At 42.2% G+C, this 17,999-nt stretch overlaps 2 protein-coding genes across 3 annotated transcripts in view; both read left to right on the forward strand.

The window, feature by feature from the left end:
- The window catches only part of si:dkey-220o5.5 (actin filament-associated protein 1-like 2), a 34,668-nt gene extending 29,525 nt beyond the window's left edge, over positions 1 to 5,143 (forward strand). For both annotated transcript variants that reach the window (XM_048242544.1, XM_048242543.1), the window contains 3 exons: positions 1,717 to 1,883; positions 3,815 to 3,925; positions 4,114 to 5,143. In XM_048242544.1, coding sequence (XP_048098501.1) covers positions 1,717 to 1,883; positions 3,815 to 3,925; positions 4,114 to 4,140 — 305 coding nt within the window. In that variant the 3' untranslated portion in view covers positions 4,141 to 5,143. The remainder of the gene's footprint in view (positions 1 to 1,716; positions 1,884 to 3,814; positions 3,926 to 4,113) is intronic.
- An 827-nt stretch (positions 5,144 to 5,970) lies between these two features.
- On the forward strand, positions 5,971 to 17,080 carry fhip2b (FHF complex subunit HOOK interacting protein 2B). The gene is made up of 17 exons (XM_048243677.1): positions 5,971 to 6,220; positions 6,936 to 7,014; positions 7,238 to 7,407; positions 9,304 to 9,408; positions 9,716 to 9,835; positions 10,092 to 10,352; positions 10,636 to 10,832; positions 11,409 to 11,526; positions 11,933 to 12,009; positions 12,327 to 12,528; positions 12,769 to 12,938; positions 13,125 to 13,265; positions 13,953 to 14,043; positions 14,355 to 14,492; positions 15,289 to 15,429; positions 15,749 to 15,849; positions 16,059 to 17,080. Exons 1-17 carry the CDS (start codon positions 6,170 to 6,172, stop codon positions 16,159 to 16,161), a joined length of 2,265 nt encoding a protein of 754 aa, XP_048099634.1. The 5' UTR covers positions 5,971 to 6,169; the 3' UTR covers positions 16,162 to 17,080.
- Positions 17,081 to 17,999: the final 919 nt, after the last annotated feature.

Below are 17,999 nucleotides of genomic sequence, written 5' to 3' on the forward strand. Positions count from 1 at the left end.
CTACTCAAAAAAAAGCAAAAACTATTTTTGCTACTCAGAATGATTATACTCAGCTGTAAATTATTAGAAAGCTGAGATGCTCATAGCTCTTGTGGTTGCCACAAAAAAAAGAACCATCTGCGTAGACGGCCGCAGCAGACCTAATGAGTCTACATTTCACCTTTCCCGTGAATTTTTCGGTGGTCGCTGCCAGGACCCCTAGTCCAGTCCCCCGGGAGGGGCATATGAGGTGATGCTCCCTGGCCGTCTCTGGGAGCGAAGCGTCTGGCTTGCCTCATGTGTCGGGAGCAGGAGCGCTCTCATCGCATGCTCTCATGTTCTCCCAGTTTTGGGAAAAGGAGCCACGGTGGTTTCGGCTGCCATTTCTCCAGCGGTTTCGCTTGTGGCTGCGGGATGCGGGTGTGTGGCGGTGAGGCCTTTCATGGGCACGGCACAAAAACATTGAGACTCATATTTTTTTCCCTCTTCCCTCCACTCAGTTTGAGAGGGGGGAAGTGGAAAAGGGAAAAATAACTCCCTCCCCCATTCTCTCTTTCAAATGAGAGAGAAAGAGAGGGAGAGAACTGAAAGACAGAAAGAGCAAGACTGAAATGAATTAGTGGCCATCTGTAACCATGAACAGTTCTCATAATTTAGCCTTTTTTTATGACTATCATGATTCTAATGATCTGTGAAAGCATGGTGTCATTTTCTCATAGCAAATGTTATTTGGCTTTCTCCCTCCAAAAACTCTTGCTCCTCTGAAACGAGAACTGCTGCTATTAGGTTATTAGTGAAGCGGAGTTTAGAAGGCCTTGATAGTTCTTTGATTAAGCCATGATAGTGTGAACCTAGTGGATTTTTGTGCTGAGCAGGCCTAAAGCGTGTGTGGTCCAACATGTGAGAGCGTAGGTCCCACTCCACATGACTCACATGTTCACCATTTCCTGTGCCAGAGATAGTGGTGTCCTACTTAGTGGCAAGGAAACCACTATCTTCCATATTGGGAATAGTATTATATGTCATTTAGGACACGCCCTTAGAGACAGGATGAATTGTGGGCTTTCTAAGAGTTTGTGAGTGTGTATGAGTGTTTTTTTTTTTTTGTTCAGAGCTTTGTGTGACAGTTGAGTGATTGCACAGTCCATAATCTTATACAGTCATCTTGTAGCAGCCAGACCAACGGATACCCTGTCTTTGCTGAATTACTGAAGCTAAGCAGGTGGTTGGACCTGGTTTGTACTTGGATGGGAGACCTTGGAAAACTAGGTTGCTGCTGGAAGTGGTGTTGGTGGGTGGCCAGTAGGTGGCACTGTTCCCTCTGGCTAAAACATATCGATCCCAATGCCCCAGTGTAGTGACGGGGACACGTTAAACCAAGGTCCTGACTCACTGTGGTCATTAAAGATCCCATGGCATTTATTGCAAAGAGTAAGGGGTTCCCGGTTTCCTGGCTAAATTCCCAAACTAATTGGCTCATTCACTCCCTCACTTTCCACCTCAAGCTGGTGTGTGGTATGCGTTCTGGTGCATAATGGCTGCCGTGCATCACCCAGGTGGGTGCTACACATTAGTGAGGTTCCCCCTTTACTGTGAAGCGCTTTGAGTGTTGTGAAAAGCGCTATATAAATGTACTGTAATGTGTTGTTGTTGCACAACTCTGAATGCTGAATGCTAAATATTGATTTTGCTGTCGAACATATGTAAGGAGTGTTTGTCTGTGTGTGCTTGTTGAAGGTCAGGGATTGGGTGAGATGGAGCGAGGTGTTCAGAAGCTGGACTTGACTGGGAAGAGGCGTGTTCAGCTCCGAGCGGGGTCAGAGGTCAATCTCATCAATGCAGGCAAGCCAGCCAAGCGCACGTCCTTCAGACAGTCCCTGGCCTTCTGCACTGAGAGAGTGCAGGTATGTTTGTATACACACAAGCACACACATACACATACAGAAACACAAACACACACACATATAGGCCTACATGTATGTATTGGAAGTACACTCATCCATGTAAAGATTAATCAAATGTGCCACAGAGTGCACACATAAAGGTTACCTCAGATGATGCTGAGTATTTACTTTATGAAGTCAATATTCAGTATCACCTGAGGTAGGAAATACATTAATACATGAGCTTTCAAATATATTTTCAACCTGAAACAGAGTTACAGAACGAATAGGCTATATACAACTAGGCACTAAATTGTCTGTGATGTGCACATGGTCATGTAGTTCACACAAAAAAGAATGCTGTACGTCAGAAGCACAAAACATGTTGCCATTGACAGCGGTCATTTGCAGCTGTGATTATAGATTTAACAGACCTCCGAACGTTGGGAAGGCCCATTCATGTGAATGGAACTTTCTGCAGACATTGCCACGCAACACCTGAAACTGTCAAGTTTTATCTGTGTGGTGAACTATTTATTTTGTCAGCGGAAGCCACGAAACGGTAGCAAAATAATTTTTAAAGACCCATTGTTTTAAGTTTCTTTTCCTGTTTTGGCACGTAGCCGTATAAAGAAAGATATGAGCATGCTCTGTCACACCCTCTCTTTAGAACACCCCACACCTGTTATGTCAGAGAGTAAGCCTATGCTATATTAGATCATATACACAATACTGCCTTAAGCAACCGTTTAATCCAGAGGTCTTCAACAGGTAGCTCCCCATCTCTTTCTGAGTAGCTCTCCAAAAGCTTCAAGCTTTAAAATGTTCAAAAATCTGATAACACAGTCAGTTGGTAAACATGTTAAAGTTCCTATCTAATCAAATTCACAGTCTACAAACAGAGAATGTAAAGGAGGTGGAAGGAGCCTTAGAACGTAAAAAAGCTCATTCAGTTGTTTTGGGTTGAGATTAGCTATGTGAGTACATGGAACTACTAATAGAAAACATTGGTAGCTCTCGACCTAGTTCATTTAGTCAAAGTAGCTCTCGGGGGGAGGGGGAGGTTGGAGACCCTTGGTTTAATCTAACCCAGTCATCGCCATTGGCGTTTCACTAAGATAACACATCTGGGCTTCTGTGCCCATTGCTAACAGTGGTGCCTGTAGGTCAGTCTCAGGCCCGTCGGTTTTACTAGGATGCACTGCCACCTTTTGTCTGGAATGCTTTATGAAAGCTGCTGTTCAACAGTGACAACTCTTTTAAGCTCCTTCGAAAGAAAGACGTTACGCTTGGAGTATCCACTTCAGTTTTTGGTCAGAAACGTATCATTTTGCACATCTCATCCTACATAGCTAAGGACAAGGGAGCGGCTTGTTTTGAATAATATATCCACCAGATATAACTATGGCATAATTATGTCCCTCATTGAAGCTTTCAGCAGAAGCTCATCATTTCTCTTGTTTAAACAGAAACACATGACTGCCCATTGAGAAACAGGAGCATTTTCATGTAGAAGAGGTCCAGTAGCCTCTGCCAGTTGAAATATAATCACTCTGAATTATACAGGACAGGAATGGAGGACACTTCCTCCCACAGGAGCAGAGGGGAGAGGGTTTCCAAGATAAAACACAGTTGCTTGTTTTACCCATAATCCCATTTCCTGGAGAGAGAATGTGTAGTTGAGCTTTCCTGATTTGGAATTTTTTTATGAATTGAATAAACCAGCCCATGTATTCTTCATCTTAAGTTTATGTATCCTTAAATGTGTGACCAAATTCGTAAATATATAAATAAATGCCTGAAGCACCTGTCTTCCAGCTCAAAGAAGCTAACCACACAGCATATAACCAGTGTCAAATAAATATACACACACATCCAGCCTCCATGCACACACAGACCCATATGCGCACCTACTCTATTAATTGTATGTATTTTGGTTTGATCCCATGTAGGGAGGTTTCTTTAGTCCACTGCTGAGGAGAACTGCCTCTGCGAAACACTCCCTGAAACACGCACCATCTTCCCTCTTCATAGAACACGGCAAAGTCTTCCAGAAGAGAAAGGTGAATACACACACCTGAACACACTTACACTCCTTACAATCTATTCACAACTACTGGCAAACCTGTTTCGCAATCTTATGAATGTGAAAATGATGTTTTGATCTTACAGCCCTCACTGATAAGGTTGTCTTCTTATGTGATTGCATTATTTTGTCTTATCTGAGAAGTTCTTCTGCTGTTTCTTTCAGGAGTGGGAAACAAAGGCCTCTACCTGACCTCCCCTGGCACTCACTTTGTACACATTCCCCATTTAAAGCAGTATATATTGCACTGAACATATTATTAATGTGCATGTGGATCATGCATTTTAGGATTTGTGTGGATTTGTTTTGATTTGGGTTTGGTTGAATCTTTTCGTTATTATATGGTTCAATTGGTACTTTTGATTATATATCACAGACACTATCTCTGTCCCTGTCTTTGTTCCCTCTCGGTTCTCCAACAGTCCCCACCACACACACCCCTCCGTATACCCTACATGTATGTCTGATTTTTGTCAAAGCAGTTTTTGCTGTGAAATCATAGCCAGTTTTGTCAGAGCTCCCTACCATTGGTTCATTTTGTATAGGATGTAGTATAGGATGTATATGATCTTGTCAGTTTGGTAAACAACTTTGCAATTCAGGTTGGTGATTATCAGGTATCTCTCACTGGTGTTACATGTCTTAATTTTTAATTTGTTTAAATACAGTAGTTCAATGCATTTTGACTTTGCACTGCTATGGCCTAGAGTGGAAATACATATTTATGGTTATGACGTAAGCGCACGAGAAATCAGGAAGTAGAATATGAGTGTAAAAATAAAGTGGAATTGGTTGTGGAGCAGTTACCTCTTTATTTCAATGTTTGATCTCAATTCTGTGGTGTAATTTATCAGACTTCTGCATTTTAACAGACAGCACAGTGCACATATTTTTATATGATGACATTTCTATTGAAATGTCTTTTTTTAAATAACTATATTATTATTACTTCACTGAAATGATCACCACTGAAAACAACTCTGAACTGTTTGAGTGTTTCTACCATGGTAATATTAGCTGCCACACAAGAGGAGGATGTGTGTATAGTATGTATTGTTTTGGTTTGGCTAATCTGTAATATTACTTGCTGTATAAACTGATGTGACTGTGTTTGTTTGTTTTTTCAAAGAAGGTGCATACACTAACTTGGCAATTTTGCATTGTTCAATAAAATAAACCAATGCTGGATGAAGCATATCTGTCTTTGCTTTTGCCATTCATTTAGTATTTATTTAGCTATTGATTGTCTGACATCACCCATCAGTTGCCAGTTGATCATACTATTCTGCTCAAAAAAAAATTAATGGAACACTTACAGTTTTCCACAATTGTTAAAACACATTTTTTGAAACCTTCCACCCTTTTCTCCTTTCTCAAACTACATTCACAGAATGTCTGACAGTTCTTGCAAAATAAAACACTCGCCTCAAAAGTTTTACTTATGCTCAGAGCCAAACAGTGTCAGAGTAGGCCTACCGATCCAGTGTATGATTGAAATGTTCCCTTAATTTTTTTGAGCAGTATATTTTAATCTAGCCTAATGCAATGGACTAGAGAAATGGCTTGATTATGTGTCCTTTATATCCTGTTGACAGTGAATTATGCTTATTTAGGCCTGTGCCCTGTTCACACTGTTGTTGACCTGTGCCCTGATGTGTCCTAGTGTGATCCAGGGATTCCAGCTCCTTCAGACACTCACTGATGATGGGCTATGATATTAACGTGGTACTATGCATACTAAACTGTATTTTGGTACAGGGATTACAAGAGACTTTAAATTAGAAACATTTCACCAAGTATCCACCCAAATTTTCCTTGCTTTATTTTGGCACTTTGGTGCTATGTGCTTTCCTGTAGGTAAGGGTCCTCTTTTTAGATTTTAGCTCAGTTATAAAATCTGGGGTAAATATGCTCCATTAGCCAAAAAAGCCTAATCAGTTTGGTTAGAAAGAAGTGAAGTCGTAGACAAGAATTTGAAATATTGGTGAGGCACTCCCCCTACAGTAGGTTTGGCCAGCTGCAGCATTTTTTTAGTTTTGGAGAGTCGTCGAGGAAAACACAGTGGGCACAGCGAGCGCAGTATGGAGAAGAAGGGTAGCTAGCTACCTCGCTAGTAAGCTAGCAAGTAGACAATGTTTACAGACTACGAAACAACACGCAGACTGGACAAATGCCTCCATTCGTTCAAAGATAAGGAACTTAACTTATAAGTGCAGCAGTCATGGACATGCTCAATAAACTGACGAATTTGTTTCAACAGGCGTTGGAAACAGTAAGTTATGGCGACTTTCAGGAGTTGACATCTCTGCTAGCTGGCAGCAAGTTGCTAATTATCACGTTGCTTCACCTGAGTTGAATAGGTTTATAATAATGCCTAGTCTACGGAACTATTGATAACCTTGCAATATCATCTGTCCTCTAAATTCACACATAGCTGTCATGCTCTGCTGAAAGTGTATAACAAACAGTGTACTGTGTGTGTGTGTGTGTGTGACGTGTCGTGAGTAGCCAACTGGAGCGCCCTGTTGTCGTCCTCCTCTTTCCAGCTGACTAGCTAGACAAACTTGTTTGCTTCCACAAATGCTAACGTGAACAGTTCATAACTTCATGGTGCTTGCAATATAACATTATACCATATATTTGTAAACAGGGCATTATAATAAAGTTAGTTTGCCGCAATAGTTCAACACATCGAGTGCTAAACGCGAAAATTTTTCTTATCACTTTGGGGCTTGCTGGACTCACGTGAATTGTGCCTCAGGCAAGGAGCAACATTCTTGCAAGCCCGGGCCGCATTCTTGGGGGCAAAAATTAGATAGTCGCTCACAGTAACTCTGACTATCTGAAGTCCCATTTATTATTTCGCGATTATTTCCCGTTTCCATGTTCATTTTGACCAAATTGATCATTTCAAGTATTAAACTACTGCAATAAAGTGTGAATGTTATAGGTTACAGAGTATCGATTTCCTATGATTATTTTTACAGAGGGAGCCAACAGTGAATTTACTGGAATCCTTTGTGGACCACTGGAAAGGGATTACAAATTACTACATCGAAACTACAGGTAAATCAGCCTGTGCCGTCATGTCCCCATCACTTCCTTCCCCAAATCAGTTGACATGGAAAGCTTCTTTGTGCTCCTTCAGGTTGTGTGAAGGCTTACACTATCATGACGGATTTAGACAGAAAGACAGACTGACAGACACACATACACACATTCATGTACACACATTATACATTCAGTTTTTATGTGAAGTGTATGCCACTCTCCCGAATGTGTTTACCAGATGAGTCCCGTCCAGTCAAGCAAACCGATATCCCTTGGAGGCTGAAACAGATGCTGGACATCTTAGTGTTTGAGGAGCAGCAGCAACAGGTTGAGGAGACTGGCCCGTGTCTGGAGTATCTGCTCCAGCACAAGATACTCGAGACTCTCTGCACCTTGGGCAAGGCGCAGGTAATATGCATACATGCAGCAACTATGGCGTGCTTACCGTAATTTCCCAACTATTAGCCAAGGTTTATACATTGATTTTGCTAATTTTCTTTAGGTATGAGGTTAATACATGGGGGCAATTAATATGGCAATCATTTTTCAGTTTTATTTTTTTTTTTGATTTGCAGAAAACACTGCCCTGCGGTTAATACACAATGCGCCTAATACACATGAAATTACTGTAGCTTCTCTGCAGGCAAATTTGTCAGTCAATGGACATGGACCAAATGGGGGGAATAAATATTTAGAAAATATTTAGCTAGTGTACTAACATTGTGTAAGACTTGAGAGTTACTGGAATTGGTGCATTTGATCCACAAGGCCTCTTATATTTTTCATGTTGCTCCCACAAATAAGTGTCACTTATATGTCATCACAACCAACAGAATTTCACTGTATTTGAAAGCTCCTTCGGCAACGCACACTGGTCCTAAATAAGTGAATTTATTCTCTGAGATTATATAATAATGGATTCCCGTGTCGAAGAATTATTTCCAGAACTGGTATACTGACAACTTTTGCTTAAAGCAACACAATGTAGTTCTTTAAACTGCTCTTTAAAAAAATAATGTATTCAAACATACTGTACAATAAAGAGAATGGAGTCTCTGACAATGCCGTTGTGTGCCCAGAAGGCCTGGTATTACACTATATTAGGTTGGTGTTGCGAGTAGGACCATGGAGCATGACCCTTTTCGTTGGTTTTACAAAAAAATAAATAGAAACGTTTCAGACAAATTGGGTAGCACTGGATGGGTACCCAGTGATGGTAATTTTGATACCACAGATGAGTAGAGACCCAGTCAGACCAATAGTATAAAAAATCAGGAACAGAGTTTATTTACAATGATGCGCATCAAGGGAGAGACAGCATGACTTCACCCAAAGATCCATCAGCTGCTCTAACTAGACAAGGAAATAGTTAGGGTTTAAGTATCCTTCCAGGCTGACGGGAGATGGCATTGGTCATCCCATCTCACGTGGACTACACTGAATCAGATTAGTGGCAACCTGGCAATCCGGAGCAGATAGCAGATAGCTAACTGACGCAGCCATGCAGAACAGTGAAACACTGCAAAGTCATAATATTCCCGCTTATCTCTTAATACAGTCACACACAGATATACACAGGGACAGTACAGATATCATACAGTCATAACATAGAATCATACTTTTAGTATCAAAGTTACCCACTAATGAGAAATGCAGAACATTAAACCACATATTGGAATATTAGGCATAATGTTCTATTCCACTTTCTCTCACCAGTATGTTGAAAATTGACGAAAGGGAAATTCCTACATCGTGTTACTTTAAGATAACATTTGTCTTTATGTAGAGAGCTTTAAGTACAGTACACCCTGACTTTTCCTGATAATGTCAGTCATACACCAACTTCTACCAAAGCTCAAAGAAACACATAGCTTAAGATGAATTTACATTTTTCCCTTGTCAAACAAAGGCCAAGTATAGTTAGCCATAAATATTTTGATTTAAGAATTGATGGTATTGGACATGTTCTTCATTATTGTCCCTCCAATTTGTAACATCAGTCACGACAGTCATTCCATTGAACATTACTGGATGTTGAGTCAGGCCAAAGAGAGGATATGAACCGACCTGTGAGGACATTGTGGACATTTATAATTCTTGTGGAGTTTAATTTCCCTAATGTACCTAAACATCCAGAAACACTGGCTGGATGAATTTGCTAAATCCTTTGCAATATGATTAAAATTGAATTGGGGGGTGAGGCAAGGTAGTCTGTGCTGACTGACACTTAACCATTGTTGTTGTCTGGCTGAAATCCTGACCTTGACCTCCGCCTGGTCTGTCTGTCTCTCTCCTGCTGCCCAGTACCCTCCGGGCATGAGTCAGCAGGTCCTGCTCTTCTTCTCCAAAGTCCTCTCCCAGGTCCAGAAGCCCCTGCTCCACATCATCAACGCCTACCGACCAGTTCTAGTAAGCTCCACATTTATGAAACTCTTTAGAGTTTAGATTGTTTATGTAGGGTTTTTTTTTTTTTATATGAAACTGTATTGAGTAGAGTAACTCAGGCTGAAAGATATTACAGAGGTTTAATGTTGGTTTGTTTTTGTTGTTGTTTGTGTGAAATGAGCTTGGGAGACAGGAACAGATCTACATGTTTGCTGAAGTTTCTGTTTTGTGGTGCTGCAGTATGAGGTGGAATGTTCTCTTCTCTCTCTCTGTGTGTGTCTCTCCTCTGTTAGCCAAACATCTCTCTGTTTCTCTTTCCCTTGCGATGCAGAAGTTGATCCGACTCTGTGGACTGCCAAATGCACAGACAGAGAAGGAGGAGGCGCTTTTCCTGTTTTCTGTTTGCACCAGAGTGAAGAAAGACCCATATGTGCTCAACTACATCTTAGAGGTAAGGCACCATGCGGACTTAATAGCTCAAGAAGGAAGGACATAGTGCAGTCTGGTGACACATAAGTGTACTGTAGTTATATTTTTTTTTTCTCAACCTGCCTTGGTCCATGACACGTTTGGACGTACCAGAACCGTATACACTGACAACACATTAATACTGAGTAGATTATGTAAGTTTAAATGCTTTGAATGCATGCTTTCTCTATGCATCTATGTATTTCATCCTTTCTATCATAATTAACTCCAAATTATAGGTAAATATAGAAGCCCGCACATCCCGGTCCAGCTCTACCTCTGATGAACCTGTTGCTGCTGCTGCAGGGGTGGGAGTCAGTGAGGGACGTGCTGGAGCCACCAGCCCGGAAAATGCAGCCTCTCCTCCCAGTCCCTCATCCCCCATCCCCCCTGCCCTCCCAGGTCAGAGAGGGACTCCTTCAGCTTCTGCTTCAGCTGCTCCGGGTCCCCAAGCCACCTCTGGGCTAATCCATGTCCTCATGCACCTCATCAAGAGCCAGGTAAGTTAGTGTGTGTTGGAGGAGGAGTGTATGGGAATATGAGGTTTTCCACAAACATAGGCTTGTATGAGTGATTTGAGTGATCGGATCGCAATGCAACTTCATAGTTGTTTACTTTTGTACTTTGCACTGATCCGATTTGATTCCTAGGCACAATTTTAAAATGCATTTTTAAAGTGTAAACAGGGTCTGCCCAACACACACTCCCTCTCCTCTCCTTTAGTCCCATATTAAATCTTCATGAACTCCCAAACTCCCTTTCCCCCTTCTGTCCCCTCCCCAGAAGAGCCGTGCCAGGCTGAAGGCCCTGGAGAGTGTGCTGCTGCTGGCGGCCCTGCCTGGGGAGGACAGCGGGGCTCTGCTGGCCTCACGCTCCCCTCTGTGTGAGCTGCTGGCCCAGAGGCTCTGCGAGCTCTACTCCCTCATCCCCTCCACTCTGGACCCCACAGATGTGCTGGGCTTTCCTCTCATGCACTGGAGGTGTGCTTTGTCTCTCACTCTGTGTGTGTGTGTGTGTGTGTGTGTGTGTGTGTGTGTGTGTGTGTGTGTGAGTGCGTGTGCACCCTGATTCCTGTCATATAAAATCCAATACGAAGATTTTGTTGTTTTCATTAAAGGAAGTGTCAGTGGTTTTCTAAGCATGGTACAGTATGTAAAGCACTTTATGTATAAGTAAGTATATATATATATACTCTTTTGATCCCCTGACGGAAATTTGGTCTCTGCATTTATCTCAATCCGTGAACTAGTGAAACACACTCAGCACACAGTGAAGTGAAGCACACACTAATCCCGGCGCAGTGAGCTGCCTGCAACAACAGCGGCGCGCGGGGAGCAGTGAGGGGTTAGGTGCCTTGCTCAAGGGCACTTCAGCCGTTCCTATCGGTCGGGGTTTGAACTGGCAACCCTCCGGTTACAAGTCCAAAACACTAACCAGTAGGCCACTGCTGCCCCTCAATGTTGATGTGTATGAGTATTTGTGCCGTGAAATGTGAACTGCATGCACTTGTTGCACATCCATATGTAACACATGGCTCACTTTTGGCCCTCATTCAGGGATCAGTTTCCCCAGACCAGTGAGGAGGAGAGACAATCTTTCCCTGGAAGTGACCAGCTGACTGGCTTCCTCTGCTGGCTGGACTACTGCCAGCAGCTTCTTAACCATGCACCCAAGGTTGGAGCTCTCAGAGTTACTAGTATACCATGAGAAAAGCAAACCTGTTCAAATGCTGACCTCAATTTGAAGATAGATGATCATTGTTAAAATAGACTAAATGCAAGAACACTTAGATCAATTGTGCCACTTGTAGGGTTGTATGACCAATATACTGTAGATTAGAAGACGTTTTTGTCATTCAGTCATACAAAAGACACACTGTGCACACTGAACACAATTGTGTTGCCTTGGCTCACAATATATTAAAACTGTAGTTAAAAACGGCATTGCAGGAGGGTAATATTGTAGTGCTTAGTAGGTTCTCAGTAGAGGTTGGCCATGTGAGTACAGGTGGTCATGAATTATTTACTGTTGTCTTTATGGTTAAACACATGTGTTTTGATTGTTATTGATTTGGCTCCAGATCCTATCTGTGAAGTTGGCCAAAGAGATTCACCGTCAGTGGCTTACGGGACTCCTGCAGCCTCAGCTACTGCAGATGTGAGTCACACCGGCCTAATGCGCCTCACGCTGTGTCAACGGGAGAAAGAGATTTGCCTTCTTATGTGGGCACTGGAATGAACATTAACATGTTACTCATTTAGAACTATGAGATGGGGATGTAGTTATCTCATTTCAAACATTAATGTTAATTGCTTTGGAAATATTGTTTGCATAGTCTAGTTGAAATGTGACGTTATACCGTTTAAGTATAATTAATTGGCCTGTATTGTCAGAGAGTGGAAAAGGTTACCAGTCAGCCTCCGGTCGTAATTTTATAACAGCATGATAAAGTGTGTGTGTATGTGTCGTTGCAGGTCCGAGGCTGGGATCCTGCTGCACACAGCCCTGCTCTCCTGTTCTGTCCAGTCCATAGACTCTCCTGCTCTGCTGGCTGAGCTGGTGCTGTTCTTGCTGGGCAGTGCTACACACCCAGAGCGGCATGCGGACACCCACACAGACACACGCCTCACCCTGCGCTACAAGCTCATCCAGCACTGCGACCACTTATCAGATGAGGTAACTGGAGCACAATTGCAGAGCTGCCTACCAGCTGTTACCATCTCCTTGCGTTTCTCTGCCTCTCTCCATCTTTTCATCACTTCTCTCTCTCCTTTGGCCTCCCTTGACCTTTAACCCCCATCTCTTGTTCTTCTGTCTTGAGGTCACTCTCTCCTTCCTCCTTTCCACTCTTCCTCCATTCTCTCCATTCTCCATCCTCTCCTCTGCCTGTCCCTTACCCTCCCTCTGTTCCTCCAGATCAGTATAGCGACACTGCGTTTGTTTGAGGAGCTCCTGCAGAAACCTGACCGGAACATTGTGGCCAATCTGGTGCTGCGGAACCTTGGCCAACGTGGCTATGCCGTGCCCGCTGCAGCTGGCTACGCAGGAGAGGAGAGGCATGTAGCTGACACACTGGATGAGTCTGAGTAAGTGATGGGAGAGTTACCCCTGGTTGTTTTTGTCTGCCTGTCTGTATGTCTGTTTTTTTTTTCTCTATTCTGTTTTTCTTTTTTATTTGAAGTGTTGTATGTTTTCCTTTTGCATGCTTTGTTTACCCATCTTGCCTCACACTCTTTCTTTGTTTATTCTGTCGCTCTCTCTCTCTCTATTAGTGAGCTTGAGGAGGATCCCTTCTTCTCAGACATGTACGCAGACAGTGAGTTTGGGGACGCTGAGCCTCTGCTCACTCTGCCCAATCGGCAGGAGGAGTCCCGTCCCTCCACACAAATACAGGTGGCCGAGACCGTCAACAGGTGAGGCAGCTCCCTTTCCCTCCTATAGTACCAGTGAGCTCCTGGCACAGTAACGGTGAGCCATGCTGTTTTTTGAGGTGTAGAATTTCAAGAAGCAGCATTACATTAAAGGTACCGGTAGTATGCAGTTCCTTTTGCCTATAGTCTGTGTTGTCCAGATATCCACTAGCATGTTAGCATGCAAATCAGCTTGGACCGCGTAGCAATAGCTGAAGTACACCTACAAAAAGCATCCAAAAGCTGCCATCTTTGTCCATATAAGGAGATCCAGATCCGGTACTCAGATCTCCTTATATGGGCAAAGATTGCTTTTGGGTCCTTCTTGTAGGTGAACTTCAGAGGTCTATTGAAGAATGCCTTGTGGCTGCGTTCAAAACAACTTGAATTCTGTAGAATTCCATGTAGCTCCTTTTAAGTGTGATGGTAACTAACACGTAACATGTAAACACATTACTTGATTGCAACTTACTGTATGTTATTTTTTTATGTTGTTTGCACTAGTTAGTCTGCTGTTAGTCAGAAATTCACAAGGGCAGAGTCAGGGGCCAGTTTCATAGGAACTGGTGAAACATCAATCTATGATGGGCCCTTTAGGATAAATGTACATGAATCTTAACCTGGTATGTAAACAAAGTACATCTACCGCTGGCGGTGTCAGATTTAATCAAGATACATTTGTGCTGTTAGTTTCCTGTGTTTAGTTCCCCAAGAGGCCAAATCCTCTCAGCACGTACAGGGAGCAGGATATGACACATACGTCCACGATGCACACAAGATGGTGAGTCGAGATGTCTTGAGTAATCAACATGGACAAACCCCCCTAAAAGTATTGAACTGTAAAAATTAAACTGTGTTTTGTGTTCATTATTTCCCTCTTAATTACCCAAGCCAAGGACACATTGCTTGAATCTAACTCATCCAAATAACTAACTCCAACGTCAGTCCACTAATTGTGGAGTCTTAAAAGATAAATTTGTATTTGAAGATTTCTGATGGAAACTGCCTGAACAATGAATGTGCTTATATGGATAATGTTTATAAATGAAAGTATAAAGTTCTGACCATTGTCGACCTCTCTCCCTTGTCCAGTTTAAAGACTGCACAGCGTTGTCTCTGGACTGGGGTTGGCCAGACGCTGCCATAGACAACCCCTCCCCCTGCTCAGAGTTCTACGAAGGACACTTCCTCCAAGTCTTGTTTGACAGAATCGCCAGAATACTTGAACAGGTGCATGGTGCTACTGCTTTACTTTGGATTTATCTATAGAACAGTGTTCTGACTTCTGTGAGCATGTAGTGTCCTGTAATATACAGTCCTGGCTGAAATTGTTGGTAGTACCCTTCCACAAAAAAAGGAAAAACTTTTTTTTTCCAAAATTTTCTTTGAAATTGATTACTGACAAAAGTTGTAATCATTATTCCATGTTTAATGTAAATTACATTTTGACTCTTCATCTAACAGAATTTGTTAAACAATAAAACAAATGACATTTTTGAAACATTTTTGACATTGACAGAAATGATGGTGCCTATCTCCTAGTAGTGTCCTTTCTGTGGCTCTGCATGAGATTTTCTGCATCTGCCTATATATAGGCAGATTTGCCCACTCTTCCTAAGCAAACTGCTCCAGAATCTCAAACCGCATCACTATGATGTCTTTTTTTAGAGGTAAAAACAAGTCTGTCTGGGCTATTTTAGAATCTGCAACATCTCGTTTCAAACTTTCTTTGCTTTACCCTATTGCATACCAAAGGCAGGCAGCTATACATGAGACAATTGTTTTGAATTTCATCACTTTTAAGTAATAATCTGTAAGGGTGCCAACAAATTCAGCCACAACTGTATGTTATTGTATTTACTCGTTGTACATGCAGTATGTACTCATGTGAAAACAAATGGTCATCTGTACCTTTTTAGACACAATCAAGTGCAATTGTTGTGCTTACTGTTTAGTTTGATGTCTTCTCACTCTATCTGCTTTTTATCTTTTTTTCCCTTTCATTCTTCCTACGTCCCCCTGTCAGCCCTATGACCTGAATCTGCAGGTGACCTCCGTGTTGTCCAGGTTAGCGGTGTTTCCCCACCCTCATCTTCATGAGTACCTGCTGGACCCCTACATCAGCCTGAGCCCAGGAGCCCGCTCACTCTTCTCCACTCTGGTCAGGGTACGTATTAAGGGCCAGTACTCTCTGCTCTCATTGGCCAGTGGCTGTAGTGTCCTATTCTGGATTCTCATTGATCATGGAGGACTGTTGTTTTGGTTATTGGTCCTGCATCATGAAGGACTGTTGTTTTGGTTATTGATCCTATAGTGCTGGTTTGTATTGTCATTGGTCAGGGTGAAATTGTGTACAGTAGTTCTCTTTCCGTAGTGCCATTGGTGTCAAGTGTGTGATTTTACAACCAGTTTATTTTAGGTACCATTGTCTTCTGTAGGGCTTAATAACTTGCTTTTTATATTAAGTCCTTCTTCCATTTCTGTAGGTAATTGGGGAGCTGATGCAGAGAATCCAGCACATCCCCAACTTCACAGACAAACTGGTCCAAGTGAGGAAAGAGCTGATGGGCCTCGAAGACGAAACCATGTAAGAAACCTCTCACGCCAGATCAGGCAGATCCACTTACTTTCTCTCATGTGCCTCAGTCGTACACACACACACACACACACACACACACACACACACACACACACAGAGCCCGAGTTAATCAGAGATAATCAGTTCACTGGTCTGGCTGATATTAGCCGTCTCATATTCCCCTCTCCTGTGGCCTAATTGGATTTGCTCCTCTGCAGGGTGGAGCACATGGCACTTCTGAGGGGCGTGATTGTCCTGGAGGAGTTCTGCAAGGAGCTGGCCGCCATTGCTTTTGTCAAACTTCCCATGGAAGAGCAGTGATGCTACGCTATGCTACAGTGCGGTGCGCTAGTAACCAGATGGACTCCACATGCCTGGATTCTTCAAACCCACAGGATCGCACTAGATCCAGAGAAGACATCCAGAGATTTCTGTGCCTTGAAGGCAGCATGGCTGTTATGGTACTTTGATGAAAGACAAGTAAAATTGACTTTGCCAGACCTCCTATGATCTATGACCTCTGTGTCAACTTACAAGGACAAAGGTATAGGTTTAGGGTAACCTAACCTTCCACATGGCATTGCACAGCTTTTAAGATGCACAGAGCAATAGTGGCGCTCTCCACAAAGCAAAGGCATACACTGTTTATCTTGACCTTCCATAACATTACTCTCACAGGTGACTGAACACATCCCACGCAGGATTTGAAGCAAGAGGAAAGTCCTTTCCCTTGGACTCAGCTTTTGTAAATAACTTGCCATTATCTAGACATCCCTCAGGGTTGTTCTCTAGTAAAAGTGACTTCAAGCCATCAAACACCACCCTTTTGACACTCACTTGTTAGTGATATATACATTTTAATTCATTTTGTGTGTATAAGTATCCGTACAAATTCCTATTTATCTTAAGCTATCAAATATTTTATTTGTTTTAATAATTTATACCTAAGGTCTTCTAATCAACTGCATGTCTGGCACCTATGTGTTAAAAATGCAGTCATCGTCTGTTGCACACATGACGACCTGATTGTCTAATTTAAGATGAGTGGAGCTTTGGAGATTGTGTCTTCTTTTTCTACGGACCTGCTACTCTGTGGTTTGTCATGTATGAGAGGGTCATTGTTTAAGTCTTTGCGCTTTCTACTGTTTTCAGACATTAAACTCCTAAAAGGAGATCTGATGTGAGTGTTGACTCCCGTATGTGACCTTTTAAATTATGAAATTACACACTGGTGGTGGTACTTGTGATATGTGATTTGTTGTGTAACCTTGAAGTGAAAATGTGTACTAATCTTCTTCTGTATGTTTATTGAAGGGGAGGGACCAGGATTTTGAGAGTTTTACTACAATGAATTATTCCTCTGTCTGGTGAATGACAAGTGCTCCAAAGAACAGATCCCCAAATCCCAAACATGAACAAAATGTGTACACTACAGCAAATTGATGTTCTTGACCCAGTTACTGTTTCCAAGCTTAAGAGAACACTTAAGCCTGCATTGATTTGTGGTTGTGGCGATCTCAGGCCAGACTGACACAACAGTTTAAAATTTCGGTCAGTGCAGCTTGGAGTTAAAATGTCTTGGTAGTAATCCAGCTCCATGAGCTAATGTTGAGTCACAAATCAAGCAGTGAAGCTCAACTGCAGAAGAGAGCTTTGAGATACACCTGGTATATTCTCCCAGAGGTGGAGTTGCAAAATATACTAAAGAAGCATATATGTGACCCATTTGTGTATGAAGCATATGTGTGACCCTTTAGTAATTTAATTTTTTAATTATTTTTAATCTTGTAGTTTATTGTGTAATTTGCAAACTTTGATGACAATTCATATTATAGTTGTGGAATATTCTCACCAGCAGAGGGCACCAGATTACATCACTTCACTTCACTGGTGATCTATTCATTCCTAGAATTATCGCTGCACTGGGGCAAAGAATATAATAGTAAACTAAAGCATATTGCCTACTTGCTTAAACTATGCCAGAGATTTGCTTGTACCTATCAGTGGGAAGAAAAACAAAATCATGAAAATCAAAATTCCATAATGAAACCATAGATTTATCCCAACTACAAACTAATTCAACACACTTTCATTTTTCTCTGCTGATGAGAAACGGATAAAGAAAAATAAAGTGAAAAGACTTAGTAAGTTTAAGTCAT

The sequence above is a fragment of the Alosa alosa genome, chromosome 5, assembly GCF_017589495.1.
Source record: "Alosa alosa isolate M-15738 ecotype Scorff River chromosome 5, AALO_Geno_1.1, whole genome shotgun sequence".
NCBI classification, from domain to species: domain Eukaryota; kingdom Metazoa; phylum Chordata; class Actinopteri; order Clupeiformes; family Clupeidae; genus Alosa; species Alosa alosa.